This window comes from Mesoplodon bidens, assembly GCF_964165515.1.
Source record: "Mesoplodon bidens genome assembly, chromosome: 16".
NCBI classification, from domain to species: domain Eukaryota; kingdom Metazoa; phylum Chordata; class Mammalia; order Artiodactyla; family Ziphiidae; genus Mesoplodon; species Mesoplodon bidens.
In genome coordinates this window covers 53,866,667-53,889,113 of record NC_138173.1, presented here as the reverse complement: position 1 = coordinate 53,889,113, position 22,447 = coordinate 53,866,667, and the positions used below count along the sequence as shown (strand labels likewise).

General features: G+C 33.6%; 1 protein-coding gene across 3 annotated transcripts in view; it reads left to right on the top strand.

Annotated features, from left to right (window-relative positions):
* The window catches only part of CSMD3 (CUB and Sushi multiple domains 3), a gene marked incomplete at both ends in the record, with an annotated part of 1,095,706 nt that overhangs the window by 314,500 nt on the left and 758,759 nt on the right, over positions 1 to 22,447 (top strand). For all 3 annotated transcript variants that reach the window (XM_081258479.1, XM_081258478.1, XM_081258477.1), the window contains one exon: positions 1,200 to 1,407. In XM_081258479.1, coding sequence (XP_081114605.1) covers positions 1,200 to 1,407 — 208 coding nt within the window. The remainder of the gene's footprint in view (positions 1 to 1,199; positions 1,408 to 22,447) is intronic.

The window sequence follows — 22,447 nt, the reverse complement described above, 5'->3', positions numbered from 1 at the left end:
ACAGTGTTATGACAAGACAAATTTTATAGCTTCAATTTCTTTATAAAGCAAGGAGCTTTATCTTATTTATTTATTTTTTTTTTGGCGGTACGCGGGCCTCTCACTGTTGTGGCCTCTCCCATTGCGGAGCACAGGCTCCAGATGCGCAGGCTCAGCAGCCATGGCTCATGGGCCCAGCCGCTCCGCAGCATGTGGGATCTTCCTGGACCGGGGCACGAACCTGTGTCCCCTGCATTGGCAGGCGGACTCACAACCACTGCGCCACCAGGGAAGCCCCTATCTTATGTTTTAACACTGAACACAGGTGGTCATGTAACCCCTCTGCTAGCATACAACATTGGCCAAAAGTAGGCTCGTGGATAATCTATGACCCTTATTTGGGAAATGAGAACCATAGGTCCAAATGTAAAGTTTGTAGAAACTTTCCAAATGGAAGAAAAGTATGATTACTTAGAAATAGAAGGTTCTGAGCCACTTACAATATCATAAGTAGATAGTCTCTATTTAACCTAGCATTGATGCCATTGCATTTCTAATGTTGTGTATACATAATCATATGAATACCTAGCAAAATATGTTTACATTGTTTGATAGAGTCATAGGAATGTGTTACTAAAGATACGTTACTGAATATATTATTGAAGTTACTATATTTTTTCTTTCTAATTAAAGTTTCATAGATATGTGATGTATTCTTATTTAAACTGCATTTCCACAAACGTTTTCAGTAGCTTTTGAAAAATGCCAATGACAGAAACTATATTATATTCTCTCTTACATCATTTATTTGGTATATAACTACATTAAGGAAATAAAAACAAAGCTCAGACCTACCGTGAACATGCAGAGTGACTAAAGATTTCCTATTATAGACCTTAAGAATGATGTTTCGTTTGTTTTACTTGCTTTATCACCTACCTAATCAATGAAAAGAAAATCTGAGATCTAATTGGAGTATAGATTTTTACTTACTTTCATTGCTGTTTCAATCAATGGTTATAAAATAGTCAAATAGCATTTGTATTTATATATGTGCTTAAATTTTTTATGGACTTCTCATTTAACCTCTATTAGTATAATATGCACTTGGTATCACAACATTTGTCCTGTTATTTTTATCCAATAATGTTAACAGAGTTGATTTAATCACATTTCTCTTAATGACTTATATCTGAACATCTCATCTTTGTTTTCAACAGCTGAAGATGCATGTGGAGGAACAATGAGAGGATCTAGTGGCGTCATATCAAGCCCTAGTTTTCCTAATGAGTATCATAATAATGCTGATTGCACTTGGACCATTGTAGCAGAGCCTGGGGACACAATTTCACTCATATTTACTGATTTCCAAATGGAAGAAAAGTATGATTACTTAGAAATAGAAGGTTCTGAGCCACCTACAATATGGTAAGTAGTTTCTGTCAATCTAACATTGATGTCATTGCCTGAGGCCAGTTGGGAATCAGAGAAAAACTGTATGTGGGCCTTTAAAGGATTAAATATTTAAAAGAACTAACAGTTACAGGAAAATTGTAAGGCGTAGCTGTCAGAGCTGAGGAAGATTTTGGAGATGGGGTACTAATATATAGAATGGAATTTTGAAAGATGAAGCTTTCCATCAGTATTTCTTTATCACTCAATCAATGAAAAATAATGTGATTTTTATCAAAACTTGTATAAGGAAATAAGAGTTGTTCCTACAACTGTGATCCTTAGTGTGCCAGTTCATACTCTGTGGTTCCTTTCAGATTAATTGAATAGTCTTGGAAGTAATTTGCCTTTGTTTTTGTAGATAGCTCTTTTATGTATCCTGTTATCTGAAGGCAAAAATTAAACACTATGATCTGGGTGAATGTGGTCTGTTTCTTAGAGACTCAAGGCATGGTCTCATGAAAATTACAGAGTTTTCAGAACATACTTCTGGATATAGTATTTGTAAAAAGAAAATATTTCTTTATGCTCTTTTAAAAATTTAAATGCACTGATATCATTGAAGTGTAAAGTAGACTTAGTAATTGAAGAATGGTGGCATTAGTGAAATGAAGACATAGGTAAACTCTAGACTAAAAGGGCCTTTTAAACCAGGTAAAATATTTGATAAGAATAGCAGGAATTTATTAAAGGATTTTTATCAAAAGCAATTACATGAAGAGGTTTGCATTTTCAAATGATGATTCTTGCTGAAGTATAGAGATTGATTTGAAGTGGGGCTCGATTAACTATAAGAAAATCTCTTAAGAGGTGTTTGCTGTTATCCAAGAAAAAAAAAAAACATCACTTCTGGCTTGCGTAAACTGGTAAAGGCAGGAGAGATACTCACTGAGTTGGAAAATGTTGAAGGAAGGTCACATTTGGAATGGGAATGCTATGGTTATTGAGAGATGTTTAACATATATTTAGTTTGAAGTCTCTGAGACATGCTGTTAAAGCCATCTAATAGACAACAATATATATCTATATGATTCAGGAGCTATGAGGAGAAGCATCACTGATAGTGTAGTTGATATTGATGGTAATAGAACCAAAAGGCATCAATAACATTGGCTAGACAGAGACAGGATGGAATGAGAAGATAAGAGGGCACTAGGATTGAGTTTGAGCATCAGCAGCATATAAGGCCCAGGCTTAGGAGGATGATCCAACAAAGGAGACTAAAACAGAGAAACAGGAGGAAATCTAAGGGAATAAGCTGTCACACAGGCAAGAAAAGTGTGAAGAAGAAAGAATAAGACAACATTGCAGATTGCTGTTGAAAGGACGTTAGGTAAATGTGTGTGTGTGTGTGTGTGTGTGTGTTCTAATACATTCATAGTTGGCTAGACGTCAGCAAAAGTACCAAGTGTTTCTATCACCTTAATCATACCTTTTTAGGTAAGATGAAAATAACACACTTAGCTATACCAACTTCGTTTTTTGTTTGTGTTTTCCTCTATCTTTCAGTCCCTCAATACTCAGGTTTATATAACTTTAAATCTTCCCATGATAATTTTATGCCTGGGTACAATGAAACTCAGCAGAATCCTGGTTTAACAATGTTAGAGAATTCAAAAACTATTGTTTCATAAATTGCTACTTCTACAGTGTTACATATTTGAGTCATATCAAGGTAGATGATAATGCCATGGATTTTCCAATAATTTTATCTTTTGGTGTAGAAGAGATCCCATTAAAAATGAAAATTTTTAAACTTGCAACATATTTGATTACTAGAAGGAAATTAGAAAACACTGTTTCTTGGCACCTGTTCCTTTGTTACCACTGCATTCTAGAAACCAAGTCTAACACATTTACTTTAGGGATTGTAACATACCGATTTATGTTCATATAGTTACTTTCTCTTTTCAGGTTAAGCATTCTTAGTAATAATTTGCTTATTATCTAAGTGAACACCTCTTTGTATGTTTCCAAGTTTCTGGAACTTATGCGGCTTATTCAATAATAGTATCAGAGGTACAAATTGCTTTTCTCTCCATTTTCTCATTAAATGACACTGGACCACTTTATTTATTTCCCCCTTCCTCAGGAAGAAAATATCAAGAAATTAATTGTTTTACTGTCCTTTTAAATTAGTGCTACCATGAATATTTAGATAGACTTGTTAAATTGTTAAACACCAACAAGGTCATTTTGCGCTTTTCAGGAAAATGATACAAATACCAAAACTATGTTATATTTTTATAAATGGCAATTGAAAGATACAGTGTCAATAAATAATATTGTCTGTAGTCACTTAAATGTAATAAAAGAGTATTCCTTTTAATTGTATTAGTTATGGAATTTATGTATAAAATGATCTGTGAATAATTAAAACTTTAATCCTGACCCTCTAATCCCTTTAAATTTTTTAATGTTCTCATATCTTTTTAAACATATAGTCATCAGAATGAGACATCTTATTTCAGGGCATTACATTGGTTCTTTCTTATGAGTATGCATTGCTTATATAATATTTTCAATCCTTAATAGAACTGAAAAGATAAATGAGAATAGGGGACCCATTTACATTATTTTGATTAAAATTACAGACGATTCCTTGATTGCAGGCCCTCATTGAGGAACTGGGAACTTGCCACTGGCTACTATGCATTATTATTTTGTTCTGGAAGTTCAGGCAGTGAAGCAGGGCTTACTGTAACCTGCCTTTGACTTTGGCAACAGGGAATAAATCAGCCCAGTAATTGTGCTGCACAGAGAATATTAAGTTAGCCAGTGCCTCTCTTATAAGCTGTATATGCTAAATCATTAAGTTCTTTTTTATTAAACAACAGTCAGCAGCACCATTGCATGATCCAACAGGGATGGAAGATCTACTCAGTCATTACTGGATGGCAGAACTTTATGAGGCCTGTTGAATATTAGCTGATTCCATTGCAGTGAAATGAAAAATAACATAGCATAAAGAAGCTCGAGTTCTAGTTTTAGCTTTGACTCTCTGTGGATAGATGAAACTGGGTAAGTTATGTCACCTTTCTAGATCTCAGGTTCTTTGTAACATCTAAGGCTTCTCTCAACTCTAATATTGTTTGGCATTATCTGCTTAGGTGCTATGGCAGGGTCAAGGAGGTGGAAAATAACTAGGTGCTGCCTTATTTACAAAGCATTGGATGGAGAGTTAGATTAGATATTCCTTAAAATTGTTTCCAAACTTAATCTTTTTGGGTTGTTACTAGAATTCTATTCATTCAGTGTTCATCAGCAATTAGTTATTAGATACCTACTACATGGCAGCTATTGTCCTAAATGCATCAGTGACCAAAGTGTCAGAGAGGCTTGCTCCTGTAGAACTTATGCCCTATGACGGGAACAGGGCTCTAAAAAACAATCAATATAGGGCTTCCCTGGTGGCACAGTGGTTGAGAGTCCGTCTGCCGATGCAGGGGACACGGGTTCGTGCCCCAGTCTGGGAAGATCCCACATGACGCAGAGCGACTGGGCCCGTGAGCCATGGCCACTGAGCCTGCGCGTCCGGAGCCTGTGCTTCACAACGGGAGAGGCCACAGCAGTGAGAGGCCCGCGTACCGAAAAAAAAAAAAAAAATCTGTTTGTGAAAGGAAGGAAGGAGGAAGAAGTAGCAGTAACTAGAGAGTGAGGTAGACCATGAAAATGAAGATTAAAAAGTCAAGTGAGGGATGATTCCATGGCAGAGATTATAAGGAATTTAACCAATTTGGAAGCCCTGCACATAGAAATAAAAGATCAAAGGCTTGTAATCAAAGACCACAAGGAATGAGTGATTATCACAGACAGTAATAAAGAATTATAATAATTGTAATTTTTCAGGTTGGATGACAGTACACATGTGAACAATAATAGAAAGATCAGGAAGACCCATTAATATATTTTAACCAGAAGGGAAATGAGTTCATTTTGTAAGGTGCAAGGTTGAGGCTTCAGCAGAATTTCCACAGAGCATGTCCCCCCCAGAAATTGGTAATATGTAACATAATTCTGACAGATAGAGATTGAGGTAGGAATAAAAATTTGGCATAGTTATTCCTACTCTCTTATAGTTAAAAATCTCTACAGTATCTAAAAAAGTGGAGTATTGGATAAAATCAAGGGAATTAACACAGTTATCAAAATCAGAATATTAGCAAAAACATACTCAGATCATATAACATAGGAAGACCTGTTTAAATTAATTGTATTCAAATTAAGAATAAAAGAAAGTATATAGTGTATTTTATTTAAACTATATATGCACATTTATTTATATTTATTAGGTAGTTTAAATAATGCTAAGTACCTAATATTTAGATTTGAGCTGATAAATTTTTCCATCACAGGTTAACTCCCATTGAAAGCTAGTTCCTCCATGTGTACACTAGATCCTGTCCTTTCTCACTTACTGAGGAGTGTTATGCCCACAATTTTAATTCTCTTCTACACCATCAATTTTTGCTCCCTGATTAATCACTCTTGAACTAGATGTAACTTGGTTTGTCCCATCATTTCTTTAGAACTGCCTTTTCCAAAATGACCAATGATATCTGAATTCCTACTTTAATACTTATCTTACTTGATTTATTTGCAACATTTGAATGATCATTTCCTCAAGAACATCCATCTCCCTTGTTACTATGAAGTCCTGTCTTTTACCCTTTCTTATTCCTTACTGACTATATCTTTCAGAATCTTTTTGAGTGGATTTTCTTTCTTTATCCTTTCTGTGTGTTCTGGCATTTGTCCAACATTTGTCTGGTTTTCTCTCTCTCTCTTTCTCTCTTTTTTTTCCTGTTCACTCTACTTTGTAATTTGCATAAATTTCCATGGCTTCAGTGATCTTAAGAATTCGCAGTTTTTCTGATGTTCATGATTATTGGTTGTCTTACTTTGTTTCTAGTTGTATACATATTGTTACAAAAATAACAATCTTAAGGACAGCTTGGATCTCAAGGTATACATAATATCTAGAACTTTACATTGTACACCTTAGGTATTTCGAATATATTCATGAAATGAATAAATGATTTTTGCCCTTTGTAAAAAGGACATCAGTTGACCACCTGTTTTTACCTCTTTTACCCAGTGATTACACTTGATTTAATAAAGCCATATACATTAGTTTGGATTAGGTTCAACTGTAAAAGAAAATTAAAGTAAAAAACACCAACAGGCTTGAATGAGATGCAAGTTTTTGTTTTGTTTTGTTTTTTAAATGTAAAGTTTGGACATAGGTGTACAAGACAGTTGTGGAAACCCCTGATATCAAATACTCAGGATCCTTTTATATTACTATTCTATTTGTAGGTGGCCTTCATTCCAAAGATCATATCATGTCCTGACTACATCCATTTAGTTTACAGTCTAGACAGTAGGAAGAAGGAAAGGGGAAGGGAAGGGCCAAAGGGTATTCATCATTAAACTGTCTCTTAAACAAGGTTCTATTTGCTACCCTGCATTTTCTATTGCATTTTCTACTATTTCTGCTTGTACTCATTGGCCAAAATTTTCTTACATGGCCACTTGGCTGAAAGAGACACAAGGAAGTATAACTCTTCTTCTAGGTAGCCTTTGCTCAGCTAAAAACCTATTATGAATGAAAAGGAGAAATATTAGGATATAACTAAAAAACTTCCACATTGTTTTTACTGATACAGTCCCTCTAGAGAAAATATATATTCATTAGTATTTTACATATAATACAACTATGTGTGGGTCCGTATTGATATGTATTGATACAAATAGGTACGTTTATGTGTATATATATATATATATATATATATATATATATATTTATATGTTATATACAAATACATAAATCAGATATACGTATATGTGGTATATTATCTTTCACATATATGGAATATATATATTATTATATATGCTAATAGTTCCAAATTTAGCTGTATTTCTTAAATGGTGTTTTTGTAATATCTACATCAGAATTGCCTGTAGCATTTGTTAAAGTGCGGATTTCTGAGCTCCCACACAAATGTATTCATTTACATTCTATAGGCATGAAATTAGTAACTCTGCAAACTAGATGATTCCAATCCATTGCTATAGCAAATAAAGCAGTAAGTTTGGTTTTATTAATATTGCAACTCTGTCATATAACTGTCCTATAAGCTATCCCACAAGAGCTGAAATATTTCTTAGTACTCAAAAGGCTGAAGGTCTAATTAACATGATATATCAAGCTAATTAAACTAATTCTATAATGTGTACACATATGTATATGGTATGAATTTATGTAATGGATAGCACAAAGACTGTGCTAGTGAATCAACAATTGTCCAACTAAATAAGATAAATTAATTAGAGGTAACTGGCTATAATATTCATTGTACAAATTAAATATTATATATATTAATCCTATCAAACAGGTGTTCCTGTTTACTACCTTATTTCTGACAGTTATTAGACTAAAACATGCAATGAAACTATGGTTCATGCATATTATTGCTTATGCATAACAGTAATTTGGTTAAATATCTATCACGATTCCATAATTTTGAATTAACCTTTTTGTTGTTGTGATGAGAGTATTTAACATGAGATCTACCTTCTTAACAAAATTTTAAGTGTACAATACATTGTTGTTAACTATAGGCACAATATTGTTACAGCAGATCTCTAGAGCTTATCCATCTTGTATAACTGAAACTTTAAATCCAGTGAATAGCAACTACCCATTTCCCCTTCCCCCATCCACTGGCAAATACCATTACGCTTTCTGTTTCTATGAGTTTAACTATTTTAGCTATCTCATGTAAGTGTACTCATGCAGTATTTGTCCTTCTGTGGCTGGCTTATTTCACTTAACATAATGTTCTCAAGGTTCATCCATGTTGTTGAATGTGGCAGGATTTCCTTATTTTCTAAGGCTGAATATTATTTCTTTATATGTATATGCTACATTTTCTTTATCCATTCTTCCAACATGGTTGCCTCTCTTTAGACAAATTAAATAGATTAGTCATAAAATGATGAGAGCCAGAGGGATTTTAAGGATCCAACTGCTCAGTGTTCCCCTTTGAGGGAAACGAATCTTGAGGCTCATTGTGTCTGTTGAAAATTCAAGATGAAAATTAAGATTTCCTAATGCTTGCTTCAGTGTACTTTTTTACAAAAGTACTTCTTGTTAGGCATACAGCCAGGGCTTTCTTAAAACTATATATGTATATCAGCAAAACATTTTGAAAACCTGAAACTTTGACATATAAATAGCACAGTATGGATTAATGTTTATAAATATAGCCTGAAGTTGACATTGTATATTGGGTTGATACTTAAATATAAGTTTGCTTCAAAGAGTTAGAAATTCTTGTAGATATCTGAGCATCCCGAGTATGGTTAATTTACCATTTTTAGTACAATTAAATATATTTTTTTGTGCCTTAAGGACAACCTGTTTGACAGTGCAGCAAGAAGAGTTAAGAATGTATGTAAGGCTTGCTCATCCATTAAAAAAATAATTACATAATAGATGAAACCAGAATTAGCACAAATAACAGCTCACTACTGAGAGAAGCATTTTGAAAGGGTTCTAACCAGACCACTTCCATGTAAATGCAAAATATTTCCTCTCTGACTTTTTAGGTTGAAAAAAGTTAGTTGTTAGATGTGAGATAAAACATCATTGTTTGATGTAAAACCAATTATATATATATATATAAAATAAAAATACAAATTTCATGTATATATATTATATATAATTGGTTATGACAAATTTGAAGTTATCCTTCTAATTATTAGTGTGTACACTAAATTATTATTAGTGATGTTTTTACACCTTTAAGAAACAGACCTTGCATTCATTGTTCCATCTTAATTAAATAAATTGCATTTTTAATGCAAGTGCAGAAGTAAACGAATACTACTTCTGTTTTTAAATTTAAGAAACTCATTTACTTATATACAGTATTTTAATTAAGGAATTCACTCATCAAAAATATGTTTCAACATCAAAGGGAAAAAAGATGTCATGTCTGATTCCACTTTTTTTTATATTGTGTGATCTTTCATAAAGACTGGAAAACTGTACAGATCTCTAAGGTTAAACCAAAGCTCTAGTATGTGAAATACATGACTAATTTTATGATCTTATTTAATCCATAAAAATCAAACACCACTTGTTTGTCACTATTATTCATAAGGAAATCCCAATATGCCCTTTTCATAATTCCTTGCTCTCTTCGTCTCCTCTCTAATAAAGTATTCCCTATAGTATTACCTAGATAAGTATTACTCAGAGCCACTACAACTCTGAAACTCCACTGTTCTTCTTGATTACTCCCTTCATCTGTTTTTTTTTAATTTCATCAGAAACTCTAGTGCTTGTCATATTCATTTCATTCATTTTTCTGCAATTTATTAACTTGTACGTTAGCCTTAGCCAGGGACACCACTCCATTTTGAAAGGAGAAAAGTGTGAATGAACAGGTGTGTCTGCATTAAAGTTTATGACTGTAGTGACCAGAAATCGAGATACATTCTTTCTGTGATTTCTATTTTTACCCTGATGAAAGATTCAACGTCATCTGCTGAAACTGAGGGGAGGTGATAAGTTAGGATATTTAAGGAGAGTGGGATTATTTGAAATATCTTTTTTGGAGAATGGAAAAACAAACAACTAAGGAAATCGAAGGATTGCTGGGCAGTGTTTTGAATCCAGTTGAGATTTTAAAACATGAGTTTTTAGTGGCAATAATTGATGTGCTTCAATATTTCTACAAACTAATTAGCAACAATATAAGTACAATGAGGCAGGCACCAACATTACTGCTACATTAGGTCATACTACATTACGTCATACTACATTAGGACAGTGGAGGAAATTGAAGGTATTGGTAGAGCATGGCCTGGAGAGGGAAATAAGTGACTTCCAATGGAGTTTGCCTCTTCTAAGCACACTTTTTGTTTGTTTGTTTGTTTTTTCTGGGTTGGATTTTTTTTAACATCTTTATTGGAAATAATTGCCTTAGAGTAGTGTGTTAGTTTCTGCTTTATAACAAAGTGAATCAGTTATAGATATACATATATCCCCATATGTCTTCCCTCTTGCGTCTCCCTCCCTCCCACCCTCCCTATCCCACTCTCCTAACTGGTCACAGAGCACCAAGGTGATCTCCCTGTGCTATGTGGCTGCTTCCCACTAGCTATCTATTTTATGTTTGATAGTGTATATATGTCCATGCCACTCTCTCACTTTGTCCCAGCTTACCCTTCCCCCTCACCATGTCCTCAAGTCCGTTTTCTACGTCTGCATCTTTATTCCTGTCCTGCCCCTAGGTTCTTCAGAACCATTTTTTTTGTTTTTGTTTTTTTATTCCATATATACATGTGTTGGTATACAGTATTTATTTTTCTCTTTCTGACTTACTTCACTCTGTATGACAGACTCTGGGTCCATCCACCTCACTGCACATAACTCAATTTTGTTTCGTTTTATGGCTAAGTAATATTACATTGTATATATGTGCCACATCTTCTTTATCCATTCATCTGTTGATGGACACTTAGGTTGCTTCCATGTCCTCACTATTGTAAATAGAGATGCAATGAACATTGTGGTACATATCTCTTTTTGAATTATGGTTTTCTCAGGGTAAATGCCCAGTAGTGGGATTGCTGGGTCTTATGGTAGTTCTATTTTTAGTTTTTTAAGGAACCTCCATACTGTTCTCCGTAGTGGCTGTATCAATTTATATTCCCACCAACAGTGCAAGAGGGTTCCCTTTTCTCCACACCCTCTCCACCATTTACTGTTTTTAAACTTTTTCATGATGGCCATTCTGACTGGTATGAGGTGATGCCTCATTGTAGTTTTGAGTTGCATTTCTCTAATGATTAGTGATGTTGAGCATCATTTCATGTTTTTGTTGACCATCTGTATATCTTTTCTGGAGAAATTTCTATTTAGGTCTTCTGCCCATGTTTGGTTTGGGTTGTTTGTTTTTTTGGCATTGAGCTGCATGAGCTGCTTGTAAATTTTGGAGTTTAATCCTTTGTCAGTTGCTTCATTTGCAAATATTTTCTCCCATTCTGAGGGTTGTCTTTTGGTCTTGTTTATGGTTTCCTTTGCTGTGCAAAAGCTTTCAGGTTTCATTAGGTCCCATTTGTTTATTTTTGTTTTCATTTCCATTATTCTAGGAGGTGGGTCAAAAAGGATCTTGCTGTGATTTATATCATAGAGTGTTCTGCCTATGTTTTCCTCTAAGAGTTTTATAGTGTCTGGCCTTACATTTAGGTCTCTAATCCATTTTGAGTTTATTTTTGTGTATGGTGTTAGGGAGTGTTCTAATTTCCTTCTTTTACATGTAGCTGTCCAGTTTTCCCAGCACTATTTATTGAAGAGGCTGTCTTTTCTCCATTGTATATTCTTGCCTCCTTTATCAAAGATAAGGTGACCATATGTGCATGGGTTTATCTCTGGACTTTCCATCCTTTTCCACTGATCTATAGTTCTGTTTTTGTGCCAGTGCCATACTGTCTTGATTACTGTAGCTTTGTAGTATAGTCTGAAATCAGGGAGCCTGGTTCCTCCAGCTCCATTTTTCTTCTCAAGATTGCTTTGGCTATTCGGGGTCTTTTGTGTTTCCATACAAATTGTGAAATTTTTTGTTCTAGTTCTGTGAAAAATGCAATTGGTAGTTCGATAGGGATTGCATTGAATCTGTAGATTGCTTTGGGTAGTATAGTCATTTTCACAGTGTTGAAGCACACTATTTTTTAATCCATGAATTTTATCTGTAAGTTAGTATAAACCATTTATTCTTGAGAGCTTGCAAAAAAAGGTAAATGCTATTTAAGCGTCTAAAAATCTGTATAATATGGTATATAAAGTTTTAATGTTATATAGGTTTTTATGTACTGGTATGTTTCTACTACACAAATATCTTAGATTATTTTATGAACTTTGAAATATGTCATATTTGTTCATTTTAACAGGGCATTTTTCTGAGTGATTTCATTCTAGTTAAAGTGGAACTATAATTCCTGACTTACCATTGCTTTTGTAAGTTACCTTCCATAGTTCTTTCCTCCTTTAACATAATAATTTTCATAAAACTAGCCTATGCCTGGGCTTCCCTGGTGGCGCAGTGGTCGAGAGTCTGCCTGCCGAACATTCACGAACCCGGGGACGCGGGTTCATGCCCCGGTCTGGGAAGATCCCACATGCCGCAGAGCCACTGGGCTCGTGAGCCATGGCCGCTGAGCCTGCGCATCCAGAGCCTGTGCTGCACAATGGGAGAGACCACATCAGTGAGAGGCCCGTGTACCACACAAAAAAAACAAAAAACAAAAAAAACTAGCCTATGCCTAACTTGATTAAATCCACTTATACAGAAAATGGTGTTGTGACCCTCAAAAACTCTTACAGGTAAATTTTTATACCAAAAGTGCTTTTGTAGCATAGATTCCAAAGTGATAATTAGTAAACTCATATAGAATTACTTACGTACAAACTACAACATAAAAGTTAAATGTTAAAACCTATTTTGAACTCACTTCTGACTGAGCAGTGACTTTGTTTATAAATCATACTTTTATGCAATGCCCCTCTCTGCTTCAATGACTGTAATCTTTTTGCTGAACACTCATTTTCTGTTCAACATAACTTTATTTAACGTATTTTAAATATACTCAGCAGTCATAATGATTAGAAAACATAGATATTTTCTTTTTTGTTGTTTTGTTTTGTTTTGTTTTGTTTTGTTTCCTGGATGAAGCACAGTACAGTAGAGAGAATGAATCTTTCAAACTGATATGGATTTTTCAGTTCAAGAGAAGGCAGATGTCAGACTCTTGGGAGAAGCTGCACAGTCAAATTACAAAGGGTATAATAAAGGAAGGCATGGAGACTTTAGACATATTTGCACTATTCTCCATAAGAATGATAATTTAAATAATATTCAGTATCTCCTATGTTTGAAAATAATAGGTACTTAAATTTTTTTTTGAAGTATAGTTTATTTGCAATGTTGCATTAGTTTCAGGTGTACAGCAAAGTGATTCAGATATATACATGTGTATATATATGTGTGTGTGTATATATATATACATATATATTCTTTTTCAGATTCTTTTCCATTATAGGTTATTACAAGATTTTGAATATAGTTCCCTGTACTATACAGTAAGTCCTCATTTTTTATCTGTTTTATATATAGTAGTGTGTAACTCTTATCTCAAACTCGTAATTTATCCCTTCCCCGTTGATAAGATTGTTTTCTATGTTTGGGAGTCTGTTTCTGTTTTGTAAATAAGTTCATGTATTATATTTTTTAGATTCCACTTATAAGTGATATCTTAATGATATTTGCCTTTTCTGACTTACTTCACTTAGTATGATAATCTCTAGGTTCATCCATGTTGCTGCAAATGGTATTATTTCATTCCTTTTTATGGCTGAGTAATATTCCATTGCATGTATATGTGTGTGTGGGTGTGTGTACCACATCTTTATCCATTCATCTGTTGATGGACACTTAGGTTGCTTCCATTTCTTGACTATTTCTTGGTATCTTTTCAAATTCGAGTTTTCATCTCTTCTAGGTATGTGCTCAGGAGTGGGATTGCTGGATCATATGGCAACTCTGTTAGTTTTTTGAGAAGCTTCCATACTGTTTTCCATGGTGGCTGCACCACTTTACATTCCCACCAGCAGTGGATTCCCTTTTCTCCACACCCTCTCCAGCATTTATTGTTTGTAGATTTTTTGATGATGACCAATCTGACTTCTGTGAGGTGATGCCTCATTGTAGTTTTGATTTGCATTTCTCCAATAATTAGCACTGTTGAGCATCTTTTCATGTGCCTGTTGCTCCTCTGTATGTCTTCTTTTGAGAAATGTCTATTTAGGTCTTCAGCCCATTCTTTGATTGGGCTGTTTGTTTTCTGTTATTGAGTTTTGTGAGCTGTTTGTATATTATGGAAATTAAGCCTTGTCAGTTTAATTGTTTGCAAATAATTTATCCCATCGTTAGGTTGTCTTTAAGTTTTGTTTATGGTTTCCTTTGCTATGGAGAAGCTTTGACTAGGTCCCATTTCTTTTATTTTTGCTTTTATTTTTATTGTCTTCAGAGACTGACCTAAGAAAACATTGATATAATTTATGTCAGAGGTCGTTTTGCCTATGTTCTCTTCTAGGAGTTTTATGGGGTCATGTCTTATATTCTAGGAGTTTTATGGGGTCATGTCTTATATTTAAGTCTTTAAGCCATTTTGAGTTTATTTTTGTGTATGGTCTGAAGATGTGTTCCATCTTGCACACCCAGCTACATTGATGTGCATCCCAGGGTCACAAAGATGGTTCAACTTGCACATCTAACATTGATTTACATGCAGCAATCCAGCTTTCCCAGTGCCACTTGCTGAAGAGACTGTCTTTTCTCCATTGTACATTCTTGCCTCCTTTGTCCAAATTTAATTGACTGTAGGTGTGTGGGTTTTATGTGGGAGCTCTCTATTCTATTCCATCGATCCATATGTCTATTTTGTGCCAATATCCCATTATTTAGATTGCCGTAGCTTTGTGGTATTGTGTGAACTCTGGAATGGTTATGCCTCCAGCTTTGTTCTTTTTCCTCAGGATTGCTTTTAGTAATTCTGATAAGTCTTTTATGGTTCCATATAAATTTTAGGATGATTTGCTCTAGTTCTGTGAAAAATGTCATGGGTAATTTGATAGGGATTGCATTCATTCTGTAGATTGCTTTGGGTAGTATGACCATTTTATCAAGACTAATTCTTCCAATCCAAGAGCATGGGCTATTCATCCATTTCTTTGAATCATCTTCAGTGTCCTTTATCAATGTTTTATAGTTCTCAACATAAAAGTCTTTCGCCTCCTTGGTCAGGTTTATTCATAGTTTTTTTTTTTTGATGTGATTATAAACATTTTTTTTTTACTTATATTTCACTGTTAGTGTAAAGAAATGCAAAAGATTTCTGTATGTTAATCTTGTATTGTGCTACCTTGCTGAATTCTTTTATCAGTTTCAATAGTATTTGTGCAGAATCTTTAAGGTTTTCTATATAGCATATCATGTCATTTGCATATAACCTAATTTTACCTCTTCCCTTCCTATTTGAATACCTTTTATTTCTTTTTCTTGTTTGATGGCTGTGGCTAAGACTTCCAATACTATGTTGAGTAGAAGTGGTGAGAGTGCGCATCCTTATCTTGTTCCAGATTTTAGCAGGAAGGCTTTCAGCTTTTCAGCATTGAGTATTATGTTGGCTGTGGGTTTGTCATAAATAGCTTTTATCATGTTGAGGTATGTTTCCTCTATACCCACTTTCATGAGAGTTTTATCGTGAATAGATGTTAAATTTTATCAAATGATTTTTCTGTGTCTATTGAGATGATCATGGGTTTTTTGTCTTTCCTTTTGTTGATATGGTGTATCACATTGATTGATTTGTATATGTTAAAACATCCTTGTGACCCCGGGATGAATCCACCCTGGTCATAGTGTATGATACCTTTTACATATTGTTGCATTCCGTTTGCTAATATTTTGTGAGGATTTTTGCTCCTGTATTCATCAAATATATTGGCCTGTAATTTTCTTTTTGGTAGTGTCTTTGTTTGATTTTGGTATCAGGGTGATGGTGGCTTTGTAGAATGAGTTTGGGAATGCTCCCTCCTTTTCAGTCTTTTGGAAGAATTTGAGAAGAATTGGTATAAGTTCTTTTTTGTATGTCTGGTAACATTCCCCAGTGAAGCTACCCAGTCCTGGACTTCTGTTTTCAAGGAGTTATTTATTATTTTTTTTTTAATTACAGATTCTGTTTCACTTGTAGTGATAGGTCTGTTCAAATTATCTTTTTCTTTTTGATTCAATTTCAGTGGACTGTATGTTTCTAGATAATGTGTCCATTTCATTTAGGTTGTCCAATTTGTTGGCATATAATTATTCATAGTATTCTTTTTTTTTTTTTTTTGTATTCCTGTGGTATAGGTTGTTATTTCTCCTCTTTCATTTCTTATTTTTGTTATTCAGTCCTCTCTTTTTTGTTCTTGGTGAGCCTGGCCAGAGAACCGTCTCTTGGTTTTATTGTTTTTTTCTATTGTTTTTTAATCTCTCTTTTATTTATTTCCCCTCTGATCTTTATTATTTTTTTCCTTCTACCAAATTTAGGGTTTTTTTGTTCTTATTTTTCTAATTCTTTTAGGTGGTAGGTTAGGTTGTTTATTTGAGATTTTTCTTGTTTTTTGAGCAACGCCTGTGTCACATGAACTTCCTTCTAAAAACTGCTTTTGTTGCACCTCATAGATTTTTATGGTTGTGCTTTCATTGTCATTTTTCTCAAGGCATTTTTAAATTTCCCCTTTGATTTCACCACTGACTCATTGGTTTTTTAGTAGCATGTTGCTTATTTGCTGTGTAAACGTTTTGTTTGTTTGTTTCTTTGTGTCTGTTTCTATGGTTGATTCCTAGTTTTATGCTGTTGTGGACAGAAAAGATGCTTGAAATATTTCCTATCATCTTAAATTTGTTGAAGCTTGTTCTCTGGCCTAGTAGGTAGTCTGTCCTAGAGAATGTTCCATGTGCACTTGAAAATAATGTATATTCTGATTTTTTTGATTGTAGTTTCCTGAAAATATCAATTAAGTCTAACTGTAAGGATCTGTGTTGCCTTATTGATTTTCTGTCTGGAAGATCTGTCCATTGATGTGAGTGGGGTGTTAAAGTCTCCTACTATCATTGTATTCCTGTCAGTTTCTCCCTTTATGTCTGCTAGTATTTGTTTTATGTATTTAGGTGCTCCCTTATTGGGTGCATGTATGTTAATGAGTGTAATATCCTCTTCTTTTTTTGATCCTTTTGTCATTATATAGTATCCTTCTTTATCTTTCTTTAAGTCCTTTGTTTTAATGTCTGTTTTGTCTGATATGAATATTGCTACCCCCACTTTTTTGTCATTTCCATTTGCATGAAATATCTTTTTCCATCCCCTCACTTTCAATCTTTGTGTGTCCTTTGCCCTAAAGTGGGTCTTTTATAGGCAGTATATTGTCAGTAGCATCATTTGCAAATATTTTTTCCCATTCAGTAGGTTGTCTTTTTGTCTTGTTTTTGGTTTCCTTTGCTGAACAAAGATTCCTTTTTGTCCCACATTTAACTCTCTGGACACACAATGTTATGGTGTTAAACCATTGTTTTATTACTTTCTGTTATGTAATCATGTACAAATTCATCATTCTAAATAAAATATAATGGAAAATTTAGAATTTAAATAATTATCTTTAAGTAGTTATTACATGTAAGAGTATTCTTGGAGTTTAGAGTATCCTAAAAAGAAAGAAATGTAAGAATAAGCATCCTAGTTTTGTATTTTGTATTATATATTTGAAGAAATGTTATAGAAGCCCCAAATACAAGGTACAGGGTAGAAGTGTTTATGAGTTCAGAAAATGGAGAAGCATTCAGATTGTGGTTGTCAGGGAAACTTCCACAGAACTTGTAGACCCTGAACTGGATGTTGAAGGATAGTAGCCTTTTGGCCAGTTCCCTAAAATTCCTGCTCATGCTATTTCCATTATGCCAAACTACCACTTCTTTGTTACCACGTTGCTCATCACAGTGTATTAGGGAGTGTTTTTTCTTTCTCTTCTGTTAGATAGTGAGCTCCTCAAAGACAAATTAAGTTATTCACTCATATGTGTATGGCTTGTGCCTAGCCTAGTTAGTATATGGTAGATGCATGATAAATGTTTGTTAGTTAAAATAATTATGATATTCACAACTTTGAATAGCCATGACCATTCCAGGTGTAGTTTATTTTACTTGTAATCTTCAAATAATCAAAAGCTTCAAAACTGTTCTTTGACATTACTCCATTAAGGAGGGCAGATATAGTATAATTTAATTAGGTATTCTGTCATTAAGCATTTAGTTTAGATTCTTTCCTGTGTACACTTGAGTTGGTTGACAAAGTTTTTTGTTTCATTTAAGAGATGCTGAAATCCATCTATTCGGAAGACATCACTCAATATATATGTTGAGAACTAAAGGAAAAGAATAAAATAAGACCCTGCTCTTGCCCACAGGAGAGAGAACAGTGACACTTCCAAAGAATGAGGCAAAAGGTTCTATGCAAGCCCCGAAAAAGAGTGTGTTTACCTGAAAGTGGCAGAATGTAGAGAAAGAAAAATATTTTAAAATACCAAGGTGGTTTATTATAAATTTAAAATACTTTAAGATCTTATCGGTATGGTTTAGAAAATAACCACTCCAGGTTTCTTTGCAACAATGCACTTAAACTAGGGTGTCTTGTTGTAAGTGATCAAGAAGTCAGAATATTATAATAGAGAACTGAAGTAGTGGTTTCAGTGACTCCTCAAAGAACTCCAAAAATAATGTTGAATGGGAAAGTACTACTTAATTTTTACTTCAACAAAGATTTGGAGTATGTTCTTCTAGTGTGCAGCTCTTCAGCTCTGTATGATTTGTCTTCATCTAAGTTTGTACAAAAGATTGGTGTTCCATTTCTAACACTCAAACAATCTTCATTTTCCTTTAGCCAATATATAAAATCCTATAAACTTACTGTGTTCCTTCAATCTTTGTATAAATGTAAATTTTGGCAGCCTATATGTATAGCATTCTCTCCACTTAGGAAGAAAAAAATGAAACTAAGTTGAATTGAAGAAAAATCAAAGTTTAGTACTAGGGAAAATTGTTCTGGTCATTTTTTCACTACCTCTAGCAAGTTCATTGAGAATAAGATTACCTGTGGTGAAAATATAAATGTAGGTTTTATATTAATTCAGTAATTTAAATTTTGCTAATTTTATAATTTAAGAACATATTTGCCAAAATATTTTCTCTAATATATATTGAATAATATTTATTTTGAGAAATTCCAAATTATTTTTACCATCTCAATCATTTGTTTAATTTTAATATTTAATTTTAAGGGATAGTTTAGGATAATAAATATTTTTTGAAAAGGTAAATGACAGACAAATACTTTCAAATATACTTTTCTTTCTGCATCAGGGTTGCTAAAAAGTTGCCATAATCCTTTCCCAAAGCAGCATTTCCATTCATCTAAAATATATACTGCCTGTGAAACAAAAGATGTTCTCACAGGCCTTGCATCCATAATCTTGCATGTTTCAGAGAATAACAGATACAAATTGTGTAGTATTCAAACTTTTTTTTTGTCGTTTGCCTCAGGAGCTCTGGCTTGGTTTCCTACATGGTCTGGTTCTGAAGGTGTTTGGTGAACACTTCCTCTCTGTGGCATTTACATATAGATGGTATTCTTAGGAGGAGTTTGTCCATCCCTTACTCTTCAAATAGAATGAGAAAGTGATACAGCAGTTTAGCTAACTCACTGTATTTTCAAAACAGTTTTCCTCAAAGAGAAACAAAATGAAATAAAATACAGACTTTGTACTGAAGATTTTCACTTTCATTAAAGCCAACATGAGTATCCAAAAATTAACCACAAGGGAAGCTTTTAAACACCCCAAATTTATACAAAAGCAGAATGACTAAGATAAGGCTAATAAAAATCATGATATAATTTAAGTTTTATGTTCATATATTTTAATGAAAGGTAGGCTGAACTTTCATGATTAGCTTATTTTTTTAATTTAAGAATATTTTAAGGCAAAGAACATATTTCATGTTTAATTTACTAAATTGGAGTTATGTACACAATGAAAACTATGTACCAGGCAATGGATGTTCAAAAGAATTGATACCCTAAAAGCATACTTACATTTCTATTTTATCTCTGATTTGTCTTAAGGGGATCTGTGTGGCATGGGGGAAAAAGAATATATACCATACTCCCCATCCAACAAGTAGAGCTTGGCAGGTGATACAACATTGAACTCCAGGAGACTCCAGTTATATCATAGTCTATGTAAATGGCACACCTTTGTGTTGTACAATGCACAGCCCATGTGACTGTAAATGGTCTCCTCTTTGCATTGAGTGTAGTTTCTCGCCAGGATTGTCTTCCCCTACCCAGGCTGTACTAATGTGAATAAAAAGCTTTTAAAATTAGTTATTTTTGATGAGTGAAAGAACGTCCTTTCCTAACTTCAAACTCCCCTTCTTTATTTTTGTTCCAGATTCTACTTAGACATTTCACTCTAGAAACTCCAATTAGACATCTCAGAAAACAAAGACATAATCTTGTGCTGGAGACATACATTCTCACTGGTTTCTCCCATATCAAAAATGCTATAATTCTTAAATTCAGTCTCAAATATTAGTAATTTCTGACTTCTTTTGTTGTCCACTCCAAGTAGTTCAATTACCAGTTGACACATTCCTTGCTATTTCTCTCATATCACTTCTTTTCTTTGTATTCCTGGTGACATTAAACTATCCTCGCTTCACCTCTAGCCTTTCTTGTGCATTGGAGACATTTTTAACTAGTTTTTCTGACTCTACTCTCTCACTTCCTTCTTGTCATATTGTCTCCCTAGACTCTCCCAAGACATTGGCTGTGTTATAACCATAGCTTATAGTTCTATTACCATCTTTTCGTTTGGAATCTGCTGTATATCCTTGTAAGGATATGCTTTAATGAGATAAAATTTGCTCATATTTTATTTATAAATGTTCTATTAAGAAAACCCATTTAATATTTTAAAAATATAAAGCATTATTATATACAGCATGTGCTAGCTCTACCACTAAATTTTGGGGTAAACATAGGCAACAGATTTACTCTTTCTGGGTTTTACACTTTTCTAAAGCTTTTGAAGATCAAAAGAAGGTTTATTTTTTATGATTGTAAAACTGCCTCAAACTGAAGAACTATTTAATGTTGGTCTTCTAGGTATTCTAACATTGCCCTCTAGCTTTAATTTATTATTTACATTAACTCAGACTCTAAATTATAAAGGATTAGACCAATGTTACAATCGGTTCACAAATTTATCCTTGACAATAGCAGCAAAGGATTTATTGTAGACAACTTTGATAACTAGGCATCAAGTTCAAAAGGTTAATTTTGTCCACAAGAATTCTTAATTTACATATCTACACAGATAACTTGCTGTATATCTAGCGTCCATGAATTTATTCTAGATTCTAGTTGAATATGTTTTTTATTTCCATGTTCTTACTGCCATTTATAAAGACTGAGATGCATGAGTTTATACTTTATAAGGTAACATCTTTTGTTGTGTTCGTTTTCCTTAAACTCCTTCAAGTTTGGTTTCTAGTGATGATGCTCAGTAGGGATACAGTAGTTGTAGAGACCAGAAGAAATTGTGACTGCTTGATGCTGTTTTTTATATCTACTATTTCCCCATGTCAAATCATCTTTGATTAAACAGCAGAATTTACAAAGTATTCAGCTTTTATGTTACTAATAGAAAATTTGATCTTTGCAGGAAATCACTGGTACATGGCATTTATCATTTTTACGTGTATTATCATTTGTAACAGTGACAAACTCTGAAAATATTTTTTAACCTATTATTTGTTTTCCTGTGAGGGTCAATATCAGCATGTATCCATCTTAACTATCTTAATAATAGTGGGTGCCACTTAAATAAGTTGAGATAGATGAGTTACTCTGGATACTATAAGCATATTTCATGACCATTATCTTCAGTAAGTCTCTTTCAAATATTAAATTCTTTGTCTCTCTGTTGATAAGAATGAATTAGCCCAAGGCCCTATTAGATCTGGTACTACCATCTAAATATATATTTTGAGGCTATTTCATCGTAATCTTAAGCATGAAATATTTAACACTTAGGATGGTCACATGAGATCATTTCAGATGTTTAAAATATTGATAATGCAGGAGAGATTATACTTAGCCAGTTTGAATAAATGGAAAAACTAAGGCTAACAGTTATAAATTGTAAAGTTAGAGAATTTGGCTCAAAATAAGTAAACGTTTTAAGTGACTAATGCTTTCCCCCCAAATAGATGATTGCTTGTAGGTAGTGAGACCTTTTCTTTGAAAAGACTTATACAGAGGTAAGCAATTTATTATTGGCAGTAAA